Source organism: Hypanus sabinus, chromosome 9, assembly GCF_030144855.1.
Source record: "Hypanus sabinus isolate sHypSab1 chromosome 9, sHypSab1.hap1, whole genome shotgun sequence".
Lineage (NCBI taxonomy): Eukaryota > Metazoa > Chordata > Chondrichthyes > Myliobatiformes > Dasyatidae > Hypanus > Hypanus sabinus.
This window is the reverse complement of record NC_082714.1, coordinates 93012432-93033089: the sequence shown is the minus strand read 5'-3', so window position 1 is coordinate 93033089 and position 20658 is coordinate 93012432. Positions and strand designations below refer to the sequence as shown.

The following is a 20658-nucleotide window of genomic DNA, read 5'->3' as shown; positions in this document are numbered from 1 at the left end:
TCATAGCCAGTAGAGGATTAAGCGTTGTTTACAAGACGCCGCGGTATTTACGACCAAGAATAAAGAGGCGGCATTACCAGAGTATTGGAAACCGTGTGAATGACGATGTGACACTGGCCAGTGCAGTTGTTTTGACCCGGCGACTGTGGGATAAATACTGAACCCGAAGCTTCGGGACGGATTCCCTGCCCTTCCGTATATCCGACTGAGAGGACTGAGAGGCGCTGGACCCGTATCATGAGAGTCAGACCATCGCAGCGTCTGCCCGTGGGTCCCGCTGAAGACACAGCACCATAGTGCGCTACAGTGATGGACGACTGGGATCTGGAGCACGTTTGGAACAGCAGCTACTTGGAAGAATTGAACAACACATTCCTTTACGACCTGACTGACCTGAGACCCGCCGGGCCGGTAGACGCCGCTTTGCGGATAGTGACAGTGCTTCTGTACTCGGTATTGTGCGCCGTCGGACTCTTGGGAAACGTTCTCGTCATGTACCTGGTGCGGGGAGGCAGCGGACGCTCCCAGCCTGCCATCCATGTCTTCGTCTTCAGCCTTGCTCTGACCGACTTCCAGTTCGTACTCGTGCTACCCCTGTGGGCGGCCGAAGTGGCCCTAGACCACCAGTGGCCCTTCGGCGACAGCATGTGTAAGATCGTTGTCTTCCTCACCTCCCTCAACATGTACGCCAGCGCCTTCTTTCTGGCCGCCATGAGTGTCAGCCGTTGCTGCTGGGTGTCGCAGACCGTCAGAGCCGGCAGGAAGCCGCAGCGAAGGCGCACTCTGAAGTGGGTGAGCCTGGGCCTGTGGGCGGCGGCCGCCCTCGCCAGTCTACCCCCTACCATTTACTCCCGGACTGTGGACTTCAACGGCGAGCATGTGTGCATCCAGAGATTCCCTGATGGGCAATATTCTTTGGCGCTTTACCATATTCTGAAGGTCACTGTGGCCTTCCTATGTCCCCTGGTTATCATCTCCGTCTGCTACTTATTAATCCTGAACTTTCTGCGGCGACATAATCTGCGGAGCAACAACTCCAGAAGACATTCCAAAGTCGCCAGGTCTGTCACGACACTGATCCTGGTTTTCTTCCTGTGCTGGTTCCCGAACCACTCCATAACCTTCTGGGGGGTTCTGGTGAAGCTGGACATGGCGTCGTGGGATGCGTCCTACTACATCGCCCACATCTACATCCACCCCCTGAGTATCTTGCTGGCCAACACCAACAGCTGTCTGAACCCCATCATCTACTGCCTGGTGACCAGGCACTTCAGGAAGTCCCTGAAGACCCTCCTGCGGAGGATGTGCTCCGTCGGCCGCCCCTGGCTGAACCCGGCCGCCGCCCGCAGAGCGGACCCAAGTGGAGATAGCCAGGTTGCCATCCCTCTGAACCAGGTGGACGCTCAACCGGTCTCCGGCGCGCAGCAGAGAAGAGGCGACACGCTGCCTGGAACCAGCACCAGTGTGGTGCAGAGGAACTGATCACAGGCTTCTCCGTCCCCCTTACCTCGCCCTCCTCTAAACTCGGCTACCCGAGGAAAGCATGGTGCACTTTCTGGGCCAGAGAAGTGGTTCCAGCCTATGGTACACCTCACTGGGCCTCTACTGTATCCCACGGTTCACCCCTTCATTCCACGCCGGTTTACTCAGCTTTTCCGGATATTTATGCCCCCTCTCCCCGCGGGAAAGGTTCTTGCCACGGGAGAGGGTTGGCAAGCCCGATTTCCCCATTGCATTTATCGGGAACTGCTTTATATTTGTTGAGCGGGACAGGTCACCCCCACTTCTGGAAGGATGATCCCCAAACACAGCCCGCCGAGGACTTTCATCGACTGTCAAGGATCTCGAGGCACGCCGGCGAGACCCATGTTCGATCACCACTCCCGGCACCGACCGTGTGCAGTTTGCACGTTCTCCCTGTGACTGGGTAGGTTTCATGATAGAGGTGTACAAAATGATAAGAGGCATAGATCGAAGCTTTTTGCCCAGGATAGAAATTGCCGAATCAAGTGGGCAATCAGGGTGTAGAACACCCTGCCAGGAATGGTGGTAGAGGCAGAAACATTAGGTACATTTAAGAATCCCTTAAATAGGCACATTATGGAGGATTATGTGGGAGGGAAGGGTTAGATCTTGGAATGTGTTAAAAGTTCAGCATAACACCGTGGGCGGAAGGGCTGTAATGTTCTATGAACGTGTAAAGAATGGAGAGATACAGACATTGTTTCGGTAGAAAAGATTAGTTTCATTAGTTAACTAGGATTTAATTGACTAGGCACAACATTGTGGGCCAAAGGGTCTATTCCTGTGCTGTACTGTTCTGCGTTATATGTCGAACTAAAGAGGTTCCCGTGAGATACCGCAGTGAAAGGACAAACAATATTTAAAACAAATAGATACCCCACTTAAGAAATTCTGTCCGAAAAATGTATAGAGTGCTTACGAGGCCATGACGTCACACAGTTCTAGGGCACAGTCACACGCCCTTCAGCCTATCGATTTGCGCCGACATCTAGCACTCGATGCCGCAGTCGCTAGCCTTATTTAGAAAACTTAAAAAGATAGAAAACCTACAGCACAATACAGGTCCTTCGGCCCACAAAGTTGTGCCGAACATATCCCGCCCATAGAAATTACTAGGCTTACCTATAGCCCTCTATTTTACTAAGCTCCATGTACCTATCCAGGAGTCTCTTAAAAGACCCTTTTGTACCCGCCACCACCACCGTTGCTGGCAGCCCATTCCACGCACTCACCACTCTCAGTAAAAAAGCTACCCCTGACATTTCCTCTGTACCTACTCCCCAGAACCTTAAACCTGTGTCCTCAATCTGGCAACCATTTCAGCCCTGGGAAAAAGCCTCAACCTATCCACGCGATCAATGCCTCTCATCATCTTATACACCTCTATCAGGTCATCTCTCATCCTCCGTCGCTCCAAGGAGAAAAAGCTGAGTTCACTCAATCTATTCTCATAAGGCATGCTCCCCAATCCAGGCAACATCCTTGTACATCTGCTCTGCACCCTTTCTATGGCTTCCACATCTTTCCCGTAGTGAGACGACCAGAACTGAGCACAGTACTCCAAGTGGGGTCTGACCAGGGTCAGCTCTTAAACTCAATCCCACAACTGATGAAGGCCAATGCAACGTATGCCTACTTAACCACAGAGTCAATCTGTGCAGCTGCTTTGAGCATCCTATGGACTCGGACCCCAAGATCCTTCTGATCCTCCACACTGGCAAGAGTCTTACCATTAATACTACATTCTGCCATCATATTTGACCTACCAAAATGAACCACTTCACACTTATCTGGGTTGAACTCCATCTGCCACTTCTCAGCCCAGTTTTGCATCCTATCAATGTCCCGCTGTAACCTCTGTCAGCTCTCCACACTATCCACAACACCTCCAACCTTTGTGTCATCAGCAAATTTACTAACCCATCCCTCCACTTCCTCATCCAGGTTATCTATAAAAATCACGGATCCAGAACAGATCCCTGAGGCACACCACTGGTGACCGACCTCCATGCAGAATATGATCCATCAACAACCACTCTTTGCCTTCTGTGGGCAAGCCTGTTCTGGATCCACAAAGCAATGTCTCCTTGGATCCCATGCCTCTTTACTTTCTCAATAAGCCTTGTTTGGGGTACCTTATCAAATGCCTTGCTGAAATCCATATTCACTACATCTACTGCACTTCCTTCATCAATGTGTTTAGTCACATCCTGAAAAAATTATTATCAGGCTCGTAAGGCACGACCTGCCCTAGACATGCTGACTATTCCTAATTATATTATACCTCTCCAAATGTTCATAAATCCTGCCTCTCAGGATTTTCTCCATCAACTTACCAACCTCTGAGGTAATACTCACTAGTCTATAATTTCCTGGGCTATCTCTACTCCCTTTCTTGAATAAAGGAACAACATCCGCAACCCTCCAATCCTCCGGAACCTCTCCTCTCCCCATTGATAACGCAAAGATCATCACCAGAGGCTCAGCAATCTCCTCCCTCGCCTCCCACAGTAGCCTGGGGCACATCTCATCCGGTCCCGGAGACTTATCCAATTTGATGCTTTCCAAAAGCTCCAGCACATCCTCTTTCTTAATAGCTCCATGCTCAAGCTTTTCAGTCCACTGCAAGTCATCACAACAATCACCAAGATCCTTTCCATAGTGAATACTGAAGTAAAGTATTTATTAAGTACCCCTGCTATTTCCTCCGGTTCCATACACACTTTTCCACTGACACACCTGATAAGTCCTATTCTTTCATGTCTTATCCTCGTGCTCTTCACATACTTGTGGAATGCCTTGAGGTTTTTCTTAATCCTGCCCGCCAAGTCCTTCTCATGGCCCCTTCTAGCTCTCCTAATTTCCTTCTTAAGCTCCTTCCTATTAGCCTTATAATGTTCTAGATCTCTAACATTACCTAGCTCTCTGAACCTTTTTGTAAGCTTTTCTTTTCTTCTTGACTAGATTTATTACAGCCTTTGTACACCACCATTCCTGTACCCTTCCATAACTTCCCTGTCTCATTGGAACGTACCTATACAGAACTCCACACAAATATTCCCTGAATATTTGCCACATTTCTTCTGTACTTTTCCCTGAGAACATCTATTTCCAATGTAAGCCTCCATTTTCCTGCTTGATAGCCTCATAATTCCCCTTACTCCAATTAAACGTTCTAACTTGTCTGTTCCTATCTTTCTCTAATGCTATTGTAAAGAAGATAGAATTATGATCACTATCTCCAAAATGCTCTCCCACTGACAGATCTGACACTTGACCAGGTTCATTTTCCAACACCAAATCAAGTATAGTCTCTCCTCTTGTAGGCTTATCTACATATTATGTCAAGAAACCTTCCTAAACACACCTAACAAACTCCACCCCATCTGAATTCCTTGCTCTAGGGAGATGCCAGTCTACATTTGGGAAATTAAAATCTCCCACCACGACAACTCTGCTATTATTACACCTTTATAGGATCTGTTTCCCTATCTACTCCTCGATATCCCTGTTACTATTGGGCGGCCTATAAAAAACACCCAGTAAAGTCATTGAACCCTTCCTGTTCCAAACCTCCACCCACAGAGACTCTGTAGACAATCCCTCCATGGCGTCCTCCTTTTCTGCAGCCATGACAATATCTCTGATCAACAGTGCCACGCCCCCACTTCTTTCGCCTCCCTCCCTGTCCTTTCTAAAACATCTAAAACCCGGCACTTGAAGTAATCATTCCTGTCCCTGAGCCATCCAAGTCTGTGTAATGGCCACCACCTCATATCTCCAAGTGCTGATCCACGCTCTGAGCTCATCCTCTTTGTTCACAACACTCCTTGTGTTAAAATAGACACATCTCAGACCTTTGCTCTGAGCGCGTCCTTTCTCTATCACCTGCCTATCCTCCTTCTCGCACTGTCTAAAAGCTTTCTCCATTTGTGAGCCAACAGTTTCTTCTGTTCGGTTCCCACCCCCCAACAATTCTAGTTTAAACTCTCCCCAATGTGTTATTCCCAACAATTCTTACCTCCTGATTCTACGCACTGAGGCCCATGAACCTAAGTGCGGAATATAAAATATATATGGTACCGACCTTATAATCTACTCTGAGATCAAACTAATTCTCGCCTCCCACATAGCCCTCCATGTTTCTATCATCCATGTGTCTATCTAAGAATTCTTTAAATGCCTTAATGTATCTGCCTCTACCAATGCACCCGGCAGGATGTTCCATGCACCCAACATTCTGTGAAAATAACTTACCCCTGACATCGCCCCTCCACACTTTCCACCAATCGCCTTAAAATTATGCCACTCCCATTAGCCATTTCCACCCTGGGGGGGGGGGAGTCTCTAGCTGCCCACTCTATCTATGCTTCTTACCACCTTGTACCTATCTATTAAGTCGCCTCTCATCCTCCCGCGCTCCAAAGAGGAAAAACTCCTAGATCGCTCATTTTTTCCTAAAAAGATTTTTAAAAAAGATTCCAAACACGAGGGATAAAGCAATAGAAAGACTCAACGTGGACAGGTCTCCAGAAGCCAATAGTTTTGAGGGAAGTACTGATGGAGGTTGTGCCTCAATATATTCCAAGAGGGTCACCCATTAGCTCACCAGCTCCAACGTGGGGCACGACACGTGAAACGTGGAAAGATGAGAAGGTGATGAGATAAGTCGCGTACAAACAGAAAAGTAAATGGAAAATGGGCGGAGAACCCAACCTCAATGCCTCTCTGAATTGAGGAAGGCGAGGTTTGGATTCGGCGACTGAGTCCCTTTGAACCCATTCACACTGGTAGAACACTGGAACTTCCATGCCATCCAAATTTTCCTTAGTTCGGGGAATGTGGATCTCGCGGGAGAGAAGCACTTCCTGCAATTCCCGACTTTTGGGTCATTTCCAAATCAAAGACATTTCCACGGGATAGTCGCCCGCGTCTATTGGTGAGCCCGGTGTTTAAAGTCAAGATTGATTGCCTGCCATTATAGAAACTTTGGGTTTTGTTTAGTTCCAGATGTTCAGATAAGTGGATGTGAACGTTTCCGGTTGTCTCAATGGGGCGGTCGACTATCTTCAAACAACCACTCCACTGCCCTGGGGTTGTGTTCCGCAGCAAGTCCTCACCTTCGTGGTCTCCTGATTTACTGATATTAAATGTGGGACACCGTCACCAATAAGAACCGCCTGGATTTTTTACTAAAGTTAATTCGGATGGTGGGGAGGGGCAACTTAAGTTCTGATAGGTATCGTCGTAGATGTTCCCCTACGACGATACAGGGCTCCGGACAGAGCGATGGAGGGTGTGTCCACCGGGTCACGACATCAAAGGTACAGACTGCCGAGCCGCTGAATGAAATGACCAGTGGAATTGTTATAGTTAGTCACCATGAGATGAAAAGTGTCAGAGAGTCGGAAGAGTACAGGTTTTTCGGCCCATGTGGCTATGCCCGGCAAGCAAATGACAGTGCCAAGATTGACGAAGTTGGTGATCCGAATCTTCGCAGGTTATCAGGCAGAGCAATTATTTTGTCGTTAGATCTCTTCTCCTGACCTGCCTATTACTCTCTCTGCCTCCCCTCCTCCTTCCCCTTCTCCTGTAATTCACTTCTCTCTATCAGATCATCTCTTCTTCAGTCTTTTACTCTTCACAACTTCTCACTTAATTCCCCACCCCACACCCACCCCCAACAAACATGGAATAAAGACCAGGTGCGGACTGGGAACAATGTATCGGCGGTAACTGCATCCGAACTTCTAAGCAATCAGTATCTCTGAAGTATGTCCTGACACTGATATGTCGACGGGTTACTGGTGAAGGGAAATGAATGAATATAATCGTGGTTGCATTCTTCTAAAAATAATACAATATTTCAAAGTTCCGCAGCGGCACAGCGCTCTCCCTTTAAGTAATAAAAACAATTTAAAATTAGGGCAAAGGGGTAATCTTATCTTAGTCTTAATTTGCAACCTGATAATGTATGCCTGAGCTTTCGATGAAGGTCTTTCATTTAAGTAGCGCCTACACAACATGGAGGAAAATTAATACACAGAAAGTTTCCACGAACTAGATATGATAGAACTAGATAACGTTAGAAGTGTTGATTGAAGGATACGCATTTGTTTGCTAATTATACTTATTTATTTAGAAATTCAGCACAGACGACGCCACCCAATTACCATACTAACCTGCAGATATTTGGAATCTGGGAGGAAACCCACGCGGTCGCAGGTGGAACGTACAGCCTGCGGTGGAATTGAACCCACGTCGCTGTCGCTGTAAAGTGTTTGCTACACTAAAGTGCCGCCCCCTAAACTCAAGCCCACGAGCGTGGAGACGCTGGGGCGTGAACGCACTGGCATCCCTGACTGTTCTGAAAGGGTCTAATCTCACTGACCTAGATGCCATGCACCACTCCCTCAGATACTGGAAAGAGACCAACCCATTGGCAAAGACCACAAGACATAGGAGCATAAGTAGGACATTCTGCCCATCCATCATGGCTGATTCATTTTCCCTCTCACTCCCATTCTTCTGCTTATCCCATGAAACCTTTGACACCCTTACTAATCCAGAACCTGTCAACCTCTGCTTTAAATATACCCAATGACTTGGTCTTCACAGCCGTTCGTAGCAATCAATTCCACAGATTCACCACCCTCTGGCTAAAGGAATCCCGCCTCATCTCTGTTCGAAAGATAAGAGTGACTCACACACCTAATGAGAACCGCTGCTTCAATGTGTTAGGAAGAAATCAATGCCAATACAGAGACACTCCGTCTTCCTTAGAAGCTTCGTGGACCAACCTCAACCCCACCTTGATGTCAGGATGAGTCAACATTACAAATGATCACAGATGGGCAGTGTGGTGTAAGTGAATCATGTGGGGTTTAACAGGATGTGATGGGGTCAAAGTAAACTTATTGTTGAAGTACTGTACATAAATGTACATAGATCCATTTTCTTGAAGGTATTTACAGGAAAATAAATTCACAAAATATTACACATAAACAAGACTGACAAGCAACTGATGTACAAAAAACAACGAATTATGCAAATAAAAAATAAATACTGAGAACATAAGTTGTAGAATCATTGAAAGAGTCCATAAGTTGTGAAGTCAGTTCACCATTGAGGTGAGTGAAGTTATCCCCACCAGTTCAGGAACCTGGTGGTCGAAAGGTAATAACCTCCTGAACCTGTGTGTCGCGTACCTCTTGCCTGATGTTAGTAGCAAGAGGAGGTCATGTCTTGGATGGAGGAGGTCTTTGATGGTGGATGGTGCTTTCTTGTGGTCACACTCAGTATGGGTGGGTGCCAGAAGAGGTGTTGATGCAAAAACGCCATGCCTTCCACCTCTCACATCAAATGTTGAAATTTCATTGCAGAATATCCGATGAGATGAACATCACAGATCATGTTGGTATATGTGCATTTAGTCCTTGGTCCCACATCAAGGACCACTTGGTAATGGAGTTGGTTCCAGGTTCACACCCATGTAATTCCAACCTCCAGCACTCGACCATAACTTTTTGTGCCGGGAGATCAGAGGCCTCTTTTTGACACTTCATAGCTGTTGTCATTTCCCCTGCTTCCACCTGTTTCTGTATTCCACGTACACACCACTCTCTGGGTGAGAACAGTCACCCCTCAGATGCATCTGAACCTTTCCCCTCTAATTGCTCTGTTCTTATTTACCTCAATGCACATAGGCTTGCTGCAGCCTACCCAACCTGTGCCCTGCACCAGTCTCAACCCCTCTGAGCCTCCTGCAGTCCTGGGAGAACACACCTAGCTTCTGCAGTTTCCCACCATATCTGAAACATTCCATCCAAGCGAACATCTCTGCACCCTCTCCAGCACTACCACATCCTGCATGCAGAGCTCCAGCTGAAGTTTGACCAATACTTTATATCTAAGAGGGAATATAACCCTCTCTTCTCATGTCCATCAATTCCACCTGACACCCTCCTACTCCTCCCGCAGTCCTCTTTCCTCTCATCAGAATTTTTTTTCAGCCTTTGACCTCTTCCACCCATCACCTCCTGGCTTCTTCTCGCTTGGACCATCCCCCACCCACCTACCAGCTTGTCCTCCTACCCCTCGCACCTTCTTCTCCCTTCCTTTCCAATCCTGGTTAAGGGTCTCTGCCTTAAATGTTGACTGTTCATTCATTTCCATAGATGGAGCCTGACTTGCAGATATCCCCCTGCATTTTGCATGGTTTCTTTATTTATTTAGAGATACAGCATGGAACAGTCTCCTCCAGTCTACAAGCTATGCTGCACAGCGATCCCCAATTTAGGCCTAACCTCATCACAGGATAACTTACTGGTACCACCTTTGGACTGTGGGATGAAACCGGAGCACCTAGAGAAAACCCACACTGGTACAGGAGAAAGCACAAACTTCTATCTTAAAGAGGGGTATGCTTGCGTGAGTGTGCATGTGTGTGTGCTGTTGTGCATTTCCAGCATCTGCATAGAGAGTGGAAGGAATTCAATCTGTTTATGATTCCTATATAGAAGGCCTGTGACTTTGCTCCTTGGGAAACGTCTATCTTCATCAGCAAGGATAAACAGTTATGCAGCTCCCGAAGGCTGTACCCAAACTAGCGGGTTTGTTCCCTGCAACACAGCGACCTCAAGGGCACAGGAGGTCAGGAACACCCCAACAGGCAGAAAACTTACTTTCTCCATGAAGTTCTGGCACGGGTGCCACGTTTGCCATCCTGAGTCACACAATCTTACAGACGCACGGACAGATGGCTCTAGTTGCCTGTCAACAATCCCGTTAACAGAAATTTATTTTATGATATTTTTTCCTGCCTGGTCCCTCATTTCATTATCAGGAACTATCATTGCTTTGTTGCTGCTCAATTAAGACTTGATAAATATGAAGGGCCAAGGCAGATTAACATAATTTCATTCATCAGTCAAATAGACTAACACATTTAATGGAGAAGTGAGCATTGTCAGCACTAACAACTGCTCCAGAGAAATCACACTGTTGCAAAGGTAGATCTAGCAAACATTTTGCACTCAGCAGTGTCCCACACTCAAGTTTTAGGACCCTAGCTCCTGAATCACATTATTTTTAATTTTTGTTTTATTCAGAGATAGAGCATGGAGTTTGCAGATGATCTAAAAGCAGGTGGAGAGGCAGATAGTCTTAAGGAAGCAGGGAGTCTGCAGGACTTGGACAGATGAGGAGAATGGGCAAAGCAGCAGCAGATGGAATACAGTGTCAGCAAGTGTATGGTCACAGACATCGGTAGAAGAAATAAAGACAGTGAGCAAATTCAGAAATCAGAGGTGCAAGGAGTCTTGTGAGTCCTCATGCAGGAAGCTCTGAAGGTTGAGTTGTGGTCAGGAAGGCAAATGTTAGCATTGATGTTGAGGACTAGAACAAAAGCCAGGATGCAAAACCAACGGTTTACAAGACATTGGGGAAACCTATAATAGGGCAACAGAATGTACACATCCTCACAAACCACACAGGAGTCACATGTTCCTTTCCCACAATAATTCCAAGACTTTATTGCCTTTTTTTTTAAAAACTGGAATTGAAAGATTTCTTTTAATTTCTTTTTAAACTTACGCTTGAGAAACACTTTTTGGATCATCTTTTGTTTTCACAAGAGAAATGACGCTTCATAAGACAGTGAAAGCAGCGCAGCTTGGGGCGTGGGTACCTCCTGAACCAGTGCCCACCCTCAGCCTAGCACCACTTCAAGCTGCCAGCGCCCTGACACCAAACTCTCACAGTAAGCTCCCAAACATCAGCCACACTCCACATCACAACAGCAGGCAACACCAAGCAACAGAGCACAAAGAAACACAAACCAGGTAGGAGTAATACCAGAGGCCCCCTCTTCCCAGCAATCTACCCTTTTCCTCTCCCCCTGCCCCATCTAAAAACTCTCCTCACTCAGCCTGAGATTTACAGAGCCTAGTTCCTAGGTTTCTATTAGCCCCACTCTCTGGACCAGCCCCAAGCTGTGAAAGAGGAAGGTTATGCATGGGGCTGGCAACCCCATCCCATAAAAAAACCCAGAGCCACAGAAATGCCAACAGAAGCTCCAAAGACCTCAACCCTGGGAGAGGAAGGATCTTAACCAAGATGATGAGCTACAGCTGGGGACAATTTGAAAGACTGGCCCAAGACAGAGGACTCTGGCGAGCTACTGTCAGTCACCTCTGCCCCAGTGGAGTATTCTCTGACAGAGAGTGTGAAACACTCCTGAGTACAGGGTGAGGTGCATCTCCCATCAGCAAATGGTGGCCCATTTTCCAGGTTGAGTTTGCTTCGGAGAACCTGAATCTTAAAAGTGCAGAACAATTGGCTTCGGGCCCAGATCACAGCAACGCCAATCAAATGAGACTCCCTTCACTAAACAACGAACTCATCCCTGCCTCCTCCTCTTTCAGCCAGAAGCTGAGATACCTCCACATCTCTGTCTGGGAGGAGGTGGCAGGGACGAGTTCTAGAGGAATTTTCACAGGGATCTAGGCTGCAGGAAGCTTCAAGGAAGTTTTTGGGCCAAGAGTGGTACTAGAGCTGGGTTGTTCCTCAGGATGGGAGGGGGAAATACTGTCAAAGGCAGAGGCAACAGAAAGGTGAAAGGACCCCCACCTCAATCACATTTCTCTTCCCTCTAAAACGCTCCCCTTACCCTTACACTCAGCCCTGCACTCTCCACCATCACCTTCCCACACCTGAACTCCCCCAGGAAGTGGCTGCACTTGACCCTTAGTGAGCAGCATTGCAAGAGGGGTTTCAGGAGGAGGGGAAGGGGTCCAGCCAACAAGGCAACTCAAACATGAGGGACAACCTACAGCAGTGCAGTGATCAATGAACACACTGACCGCAAATGGTTGGGATGTGGGATGAGACCAGGGCGTGGAGAGAGACCCCGGGTGAGGAGGGAGTGGTGAGCGGGGTGGGGTTGGGGAAGAGCACCGGAAACAAAAGGGGCTCAGTCTACCGAGCCCAGTACCCTTATGGGCAGGCAGGCTGGGATGCTGGAGAAATTGCTTCCAGAGCCCAGGATGGGAGATGGCAGTACCATGTCAGCAGGGCAGAGGGGCCCCATTCTCCCTCCACTGTTTCTCTGCAGGGCTCTGTGTTTAAAACGAGGGGGCAGAGGTTTCCAGCCTTTACTACTCCACCCTTCGCATCATGGATTTCTTTTTGTTTTAAAGTTTGTTTCCCCTCACGGGTGCACGGTCTCCGCTCGATTTTCGTGCCGCGTAGATCGGGCAGCGGGTGACGGTGAACGCCACAGCAGTTCCAGCGAGCTTCCCTCAGGCACCTTTGCTGTGTATGCGTGGTTTTAGATTTTGTCTGAAGACGCTCTCCCGAGGTCGTGAGTCCCGAAGTTTGCCGTCTCTACTTCAACCCATCTCCTTCCACTGCCTGTAGAAGTCCAGGACGTTCCTGACATCCACTCCGGAATTGTGTGCAGCTTGCAGGGCAGCCTGGTGGGGATCAGACAAGGAGACAATTATCAGATGGATTACATTAACAACATGCTCCTTTAGTCCTAACTCTATAAACCCTTGCCCTCTTCCTCAATGTTAACAAGACAACAGAGATGGTTACTAACTTCAGGAGAACAAGCAGTTTCAAACTCATGGGAGTGCACATCTTACACAACCTCTCATGGTCCTAAACACAGACTGGACAATCAGAAAAGCTCACCAACTCAATTTCTGAGGAGGCTGAACAGAGCTGAACTACAGATAGATGCACAGTAGAGAGCATCCTAATGTGCTGGATCACTGCATGGTATGGAAACTGCACTGTGATGAACAGGAAGACCAAACAATGGGGAGCCAAAACTGCCCAATGCACCATCAGTACCAGCCTAACTCTAACACGGACATATATACAGCACAATGTCGGAAAAGGACCAGTAACATCATGAAGGATCCCGCCCTGCTCATGGACTGATTTGTCCCATTCCCATTAGGGAGGAGGCTACATAGCATCCACGCCAGGACCACCAGACTTTCCCCCAAGCAGTAAGGCTGATCAACATCTCCACCCACTAATCAACATCCCACCACACTACTTTATCATCTTCTGTCAGAGTCACCTTAGGTACAGACACTACTGGGCCTAATATCACATTATGGACATAGAATCAATCTATGTATATAAGCTATATTATGTATTTATTGCATTTTTATTAAGCTCTTTATCAATTATTTTGATTTTTTTTGCGTTGCATCAGATTTGGACTAACAATTATTTACACTCATGTACTGAAATGACATCAAACAAGCTTGAATCCATGTTCAGACCCTTCCTGTGCATGACCTCTTTTTCCATCCCACCACTCTCCTCCCTTTATCTGTCCATTTAAGAAACAGGCTCTTCTAACCTAACAAGCCACACCACCCAGGTATTTAACACTATCCTAACCACAGGACAATTTACAATGATTAAATAATCTACTAATACATCTTTGGACTGTGGAAGAAAACTGGAACCCAGAGAAAACACACACAGTTCTCAGAGAGGACATACAAACCCCTTACAAACAGCGCTGGAATTGAACTCTGATCTCTGATGACCTAAGCTGCAATATCATCACACTAACCTCTACACTACCATGCACCCTGTACATCTTCGTTTTGGGCAGCACAGTGGGTAGAGCTGTCACCTCATGGCTCCAGCAGCCTGGGGATGATCCCAGGTCTGTATGGAGTTTGCCACACTCTCTGTGGTTTCTCCCACGTGCTCTGATTTCTTCCCACATCCCCAACACGTAGTGTGTGGGTTAATCGATCACTGGACCACTTTCGGTTGCCCCTGATGTGTGGGTGAAGGATTACATGGTTGTGTAAAGGTTAATATAGCGTTTTACAGCACCAGCTGTGAATCAATTTTCTCCTGAGCTTTTCAACCTAATCAAGGGATCAGAAGTGGGAAGGGTGAGCAATTTCACATTCTTGGGTGTCAACATCTCTGAGGGTCCAACACACGGATGCAGTTACAAAGACATGACAGCGTCCATATTTCATTAAGAATTTGAAGATTTGGTGTGTCGCACAGGTGTACCATGGAGAGCACACACACAATCACTCATTCATTCATTCAGTCCTTCACAGCCGGGGCCTGAAACCTTTCCTCAGCCCTACCATCAGCCCTGAACCACTGTCTGTCTTGCTCTTCAATTTAACATTATCCATGACCTCCATTGTCACCCACCAATTGTATCCCTCTGTATAACTGGGATAAGTTCCTGCTACAGACCAGCTGTCGAACATCTGACACTGCTAACTACTGACATGTCCCAGTTCACCCTTAGTGGCTAGCACCCTGGGTTCAATTCCCACCAATGTCTGTAAGGAGTTTGCATCTTCTCCCCATGAGCAAGTGGGCTTCCTCTGGCTCCAGTTTCCTCTCATACTCACCAGTGGTTAGCATGATGCCATTACAGCTCGGGACGTCAGAGTTCAGAGCTCAATTCCAGCATCTTCTTTAAGGAATCTCTTTGCATCCTCTCCGTGAAATGCGCGAGTTTCTCCCAGGGTGCTCCAGTTTCCTCCCACAGTCCAAAGACATACGGGGGGAGGCTAACTGGTCATTGTAAATTGTCCAGTGTTTAGGTTAGGGTTAAATAGGGATTGAGGGGCAGCAGGGCTTGAAGGGCTGTGAGGGCCAACTCCGCTGTATCTTTGAATTCCAAAGATGCACGGCTTGGGGTTGGTAAGCTGAGATCAAGCTGCTGCTTGTGATAATTGTGGATGGTCACAATTTCAGTAAAGCAGCCTGAGACCTACTATGTAATCACACTGTAGAGATGCAACTGCCAGAGCTGTAGCTCTTTAACGAAGTCTCCATTTAACATGGGAAGCAGTTTCTTTGTGTATCAGACTATACACATTGATTTAATGAACAGCCAGCACCTTTTTCCCAGAACATCAATGTCCAATAAAATTGGGCTTATTTTAGTGTTCCTCAAAAGTTCACTCAGTGAAAGACCAAGCTAGACCAGGGCAACCATCATCTTCAGCCGGTGCCCCTCATGGTCTTGGGCTACATCATCATTGTTTGTGACATGTTTTTCTGCTATTATATCTGCTATGTGCTGTTGGTAGAGTGTTTTGCACCTCGGTCCCAGGGGAACACTGTTTCATTTGGCTGTATTCATTTATAATTAAACCTGAACTTTTAGAGTCGAAAAAAGTCAAGGGGAGGGACGTCAGTTTTTTTTTCTAACAGAGAATGACAGGTGGATGGAATGCACTGGTAGTGGAGGCAGATACATTCGGGACATTAATCATTTTTATTTAGAGTAGGGCTTCCCAACCCTTTTTTTTTAAAGCCATGATGCCTATCATTAACCGAGGCATCCGTGAACCCAAAATTGGGAATCCCTGATTTAGAGATACAACATGTTAACAGGCCTTTCTGATCCGCACTGCCCAATTACCCCCATCTGACCAATTATCCTACTAACCTGTGCATGTTTGGAATCTGGGAGGAAATCAGAGGACACAGAGGAAACCTACGTGATCACGTGGAGATCATACAGACTTTGTACTGACAACAGTGGGAATTGAACACGAGTCGCGGACCAAGATACGAAATTCTGCAGATCCTGAAAATCTTGAGCAATACACACAAACTGCTGGAGGAACTCAGTAAGTCATACAGCATCTATGGACTTCCATCAGGAATGGAAAGAAAGGGGGTAGAACTCAGAATAAGAAGGCAGAGGGAACAGAAGGAGGCTGGCTGGTGAGGGGAGAGGGGGGTAGACATTTAAGACTTAAGATAGGCACATGGGTGACGAGCTGGAAGGGAAGGGTTATATTGATATGATAGAGTCATAGAACACTAATCACAGAAATATGCCCTTCTGCCCAGCTGAATCTGCCAAGTCCCATAGACCTGCACCTGGGTCACACGCCTCCATATCCCTCCCATTCATTTACCTATTCATATTTCAACATGCAAGAGAAATCGACCCCACCATTTGTGCTGGTAGCTCATTCCACACTCTCATATCTGCAGTGAAGCTCTCCTCTCATGTTCTCCTTAAACATTTCACTTTTCACACTTAACCCATGACCTCCAGCTCTCGTCTCACCCAACCTCAGTGGAAAAAGCCTGCTTGCATTTTCACTATCTACGTTTATCGCTCATAATTTTGTATACCTCATCAAATCTCCTTCAATCTTCTACATACGACAGAATAAAGTCCTAATCTATTCAACCTTTCCATATAACTCAGGTCCTCAAGTCCCGGCAACATCTTTGTAGATTTTCTCTGCACTCTTTCAATCTTATTTACACCTTTCCTGTAGGTAGGTGACCAAAACTGCACACAATACTCCAAATTAAGATTCACCAGCATCTTATAGAATTTTTCAACATAACATCCCAATTCCTGCTCTCATGCATTAATTTATGAAGGCCAACAGTTTTCTTTACGACCCTATCTACCTGTGACGCCACTTTTAATGAATTAGGGATCTGTACTCTTTGTTCTACTGCACTCCCCTGTGCCCCACTGCTCACTATGCAAGTCCTACCCTGGTTGGCCCTCCCAGAGTGCAATACCTCACATTGGTCTTGTAGGAGCGTTGGCAAAATTCGACATGAATGTAATTATTCCTAACACTTTATTCTACTTGCAAACAAATGGCATTTTATACAAGAGAAAAATCCACCTCCAAAACGTAATAACGTAGAACGTAACACACACGGCAAACTTAACCCTTAACAGTCTGGGTGAAGGCTGTCTGATGAAATTAAGAAGTCCCTACACACGCTCTACCCACAACTCCCCCCCCTCCCAGAATTCACCCTACAGACAAAATCAAACAAGCAGGGCCCCACAAAACCCGGCTGAACCTAATCCTTTGCACAGGCAGGTGCCAGGGAGGAAGAACAGTCAACTTCGGAAGGTCTGGAGGTGGGAGGCCAGCCTCTCCATGAGGGCTGTCCACTGGAGAGTCCAAGTCCAAATGGGCTGGCTTGAGACGATCCACAGAAATGCTGTCGGTGTTAACCCCAAAGTCCAGTGTAAAATAACTTACCACAGCTTCTAACATGCAGAACGGGACGTCATAAGTCAGCCACAGGGGACCCGATGTCCATCAGGACGCACAAACACCTATTTCGCCTCCCGCAGACCCGGCAACAGGCCGTGTTGTGTCGTGGGCACCGGAGTGAAAGTTTTGGCACTCTCCATAAAGGCTGACCGCTGCTGCGAGCGGACCATGGGATCGTGGATATTGGGAGAAACACTCCTGGCATCCGCAGGAGTTGCCTAAAAACGAGCTCCATAGAAGACTGAAGGTCTGCCTAAGGGGCCGTCATCAGGCCCATCATAACCTACCATAGCCTGTCCACCCAACAACCATCACTGAGGCACGTAGAGAGAGCGGCTGTCATTGAACAGTGGAACCGCACACACAGACCGTTGGCCTGACGGTGATAAGCCGTGATACAATGCAGTTTGACCCCCCCGATCACGAGCAACCACACACCAAAGCTCTGACGTTAACTGCGTCCCTCGGTCTGAAGAGATGTCCAATGGGACGCCAACGAACACTCGCGCCACCTCCGCAGCTGAAATGGACGACAGCAGCACTGACTCCGGTCAACGTGTGGTCCTATCACCGATGGTGATGAGGTGAGTAACCCGTGGGATGGGGGCAACAGGCCAACCAAATTCACAATCACATGGTCAAAGCACCACTCAGGGACTGTGGTAGGAGTCAATGGAGTGTTGGTGTGTTGATGCATCTTTGCACGCTGACACATCTAACAAGCACTAGCCCAGTCCCAGACATCATTAAGCCCATGCCACACAAACTCTTCTGTCACCAGTTTCTGCGGTATACTCTGGCCCAAGTGAGAAAGCCCGCGGACTGCAGTGAAAATGCACTGCCGCCAGCTCGCTGTCACAACCGACCTGGGTTGCCCCATTGACGCATCACACAGCAATGAAACGCTGCTGTCAACATCCACCAATTTCAACCCTGTGTGTGCCGAATGCAGCGCCTGCACGCCCGGGTCCGAAACCCGGTCCACGCCCAAATGGGCAGCACCAGTGAAGGACCGGGAAAGGCAGTAAGCCAGAAGTTGTGCTCCCCCACAACATGCTGGACGTCTGTGGTGAACTCTGAAATAAAAGAAAGATGGCACTGCTGTTGAGCAGACCAAGAGTCAAGAGTCATGGTGAATGTGAGGGGCTTATGATCCACAAATGGACGGCTCTCTAGGAGAAAGTGAAAATGCTGCACTACCAAGTATAGGCCGAGAAGCTCACCATTGAACGTACAGTACTTGTGCTCACAGGGACAAAGCTGACAACTAAAAAAGATGAGAGGCTGCCAAAAGCCGTTAAACAACTACTCATGCACCGCGCAATCCGACACATCCGTGGAGAGTGATCAGTTCATCTGAGAGGGGGTGCGCCAGAGTTGCATGAGACAATACTTGATTAGAGTCTGAGAACGCCTTGGGCCTTTCCTCCGTTCAGCCCATGACTTGCTTGGCTCCTTTGCCCTTAAGGGCCCCGTAGAGAGTGCACGAGGTGAGCCGCTTTGGGAACAAAACTATGATAAAAGTTCACCATGCCCAAAAGCTCCTGAAGGCAGGTTGCTGTCAATGCAATGCTCCTCAGACAGGATGAAGAGATCATTACTCCCCAACGCCATTCGGCTCTACAATTCAACCACCAGGGGCAAGACATGTTAAGTGCCGGAGTTAGGACTGAGCTTAAGTTACCACTCAATGCACTTTAGTAAACTATTTAAGAACTTTTTAAAAGCTATTTATTAATGCTTTTTGGGAGGGTGATTTTAGATGCATATCATATTTTAAATACTGTATGTAATTAGTTTTGTTACAATAAGTGTATGGGACATGGGAAAAATGTTGAATTTCCCCTTGGGGATGAATAAAGTATCTATCTATCTATCTAATAGTGACCAGCCAAGGGAAGTGCTTAGTGGCCTCAACTTTAGCCGGCAGAGAACTGCCCCTGCTGCATTGACGTGGTGTCTGAGGAAATCAAACACAGACAGTCGAAACTGGCGCTTCACTGGGTTGACGGCAAGACTGTGCTGACTAAGGTGTCCGAAAAGGGTTCTCAAATGCAAGAGCTGCTCGTCCCGAGAAGAGTTGGCTACCAAAATGACATCTAGGCAAACATACAAGAATGGCAAATCCCTGAGAACACTGTCCATGAGGCACTGAAAGGTCTGGGCCACCTTCTTCAGCCCGAATGGCATTCAAAGGAACTCAACCAAACCAAACAGTGTAATAACAGCGGTTTTAGGAATGTCACTCAGGTGGATGGGACCTGATGATAACCGCGATCGAGGTCCACCTTCGAGAAAATAATTTTCCCTGCCAGGCAGACAGGGAAATCCTGCATGTGCAGGATCAGGTATCGGGTGCAACCGTGAACAGACCAGCCCGGTAGTGAGGATGTGGTGCTCCACCCCGTGTTTAGCAGTAAAGGAGGAGAAGGTGGGCTTGGCCAGGTCCGGGAACTCAGTGAGGAGGCAGAGGAAGTCAGAAGAGGAAGGGGCACTATAAAGGGAGCAGAAAATCTTTGCATTGACAAGACACCGGTTCTATACTTCAACAAAAAATCTCACACTTACTAAAAGTCCAGATGGCGCTGCCATTTGCAGCCTCGCGAGACACTCCATATTCCCCAGTTCATATGTCCAATTTAGACATGGGCAGGACACTCACCTGAGGGCCCGTGTCACAGAGGAAACAGCACCCAAAAACAGAGTCTGTAATGAACAACAAACTGTCTGATCTGCCAATGTCCATAGCAGCTAACGGGCACCAGCCATGACACGCTGACCTCACAGGGCAGATGCCACTTCTTGGCTTCCTGCCAAGAGTGGTAGAAACACAAGATAGGAGCCTCGGCAATTGTCTCATGTTCAGGTGGCAGCAAGACGGCAAAATTATCCAGCCACATGGTCGCCCAGACCTTCTTGGTGACGGAAAACACCTCATCAGCCTCTCTTGCTGGAGCCCAGATGTCTCTTAAGGGACAGCCAGCCAGAGCTGACTGCACCCCACCCAGTAGTTGCTGCAGGAGAAGCTCTCTGAAGATGAAACACGGCTGATGTCTGCCTACGGGAC

At 47.6% G+C, this 20658-nt stretch overlaps 2 protein-coding genes across 2 annotated transcripts in view; one reads left to right on the top strand and one right to left on the bottom strand.

Annotated features, from left to right (window-relative positions):
• Positions 1-309: 309 nt before the first annotated feature.
• On the top strand, positions 310-1482 carry LOC132400074 (relaxin-3 receptor 1-like). The gene has a single exon (XM_059981157.1). The coding sequence runs from the start codon at positions 310-312 to the stop codon at positions 1480-1482; it is 1173 nt and encodes a 390-aa protein (XP_059837140.1).
• Positions 1483-10345: 8863 nt separating this feature from the next.
• The window catches only part of smg5 (SMG5 nonsense mediated mRNA decay factor), a 76818-nt gene continuing 66505 nt past the window's right edge, over positions 10346-20658 (bottom strand). The window contains exon 22 of the mRNA XM_059980231.1: positions 10346-12998. Within this exon, the coding sequence (XP_059836214.1) occupies positions 12915-12998 (84 nt within the window). The 3' untranslated portion in view covers positions 10346-12914. The remainder of the gene's footprint in view (positions 12999-20658) is intronic.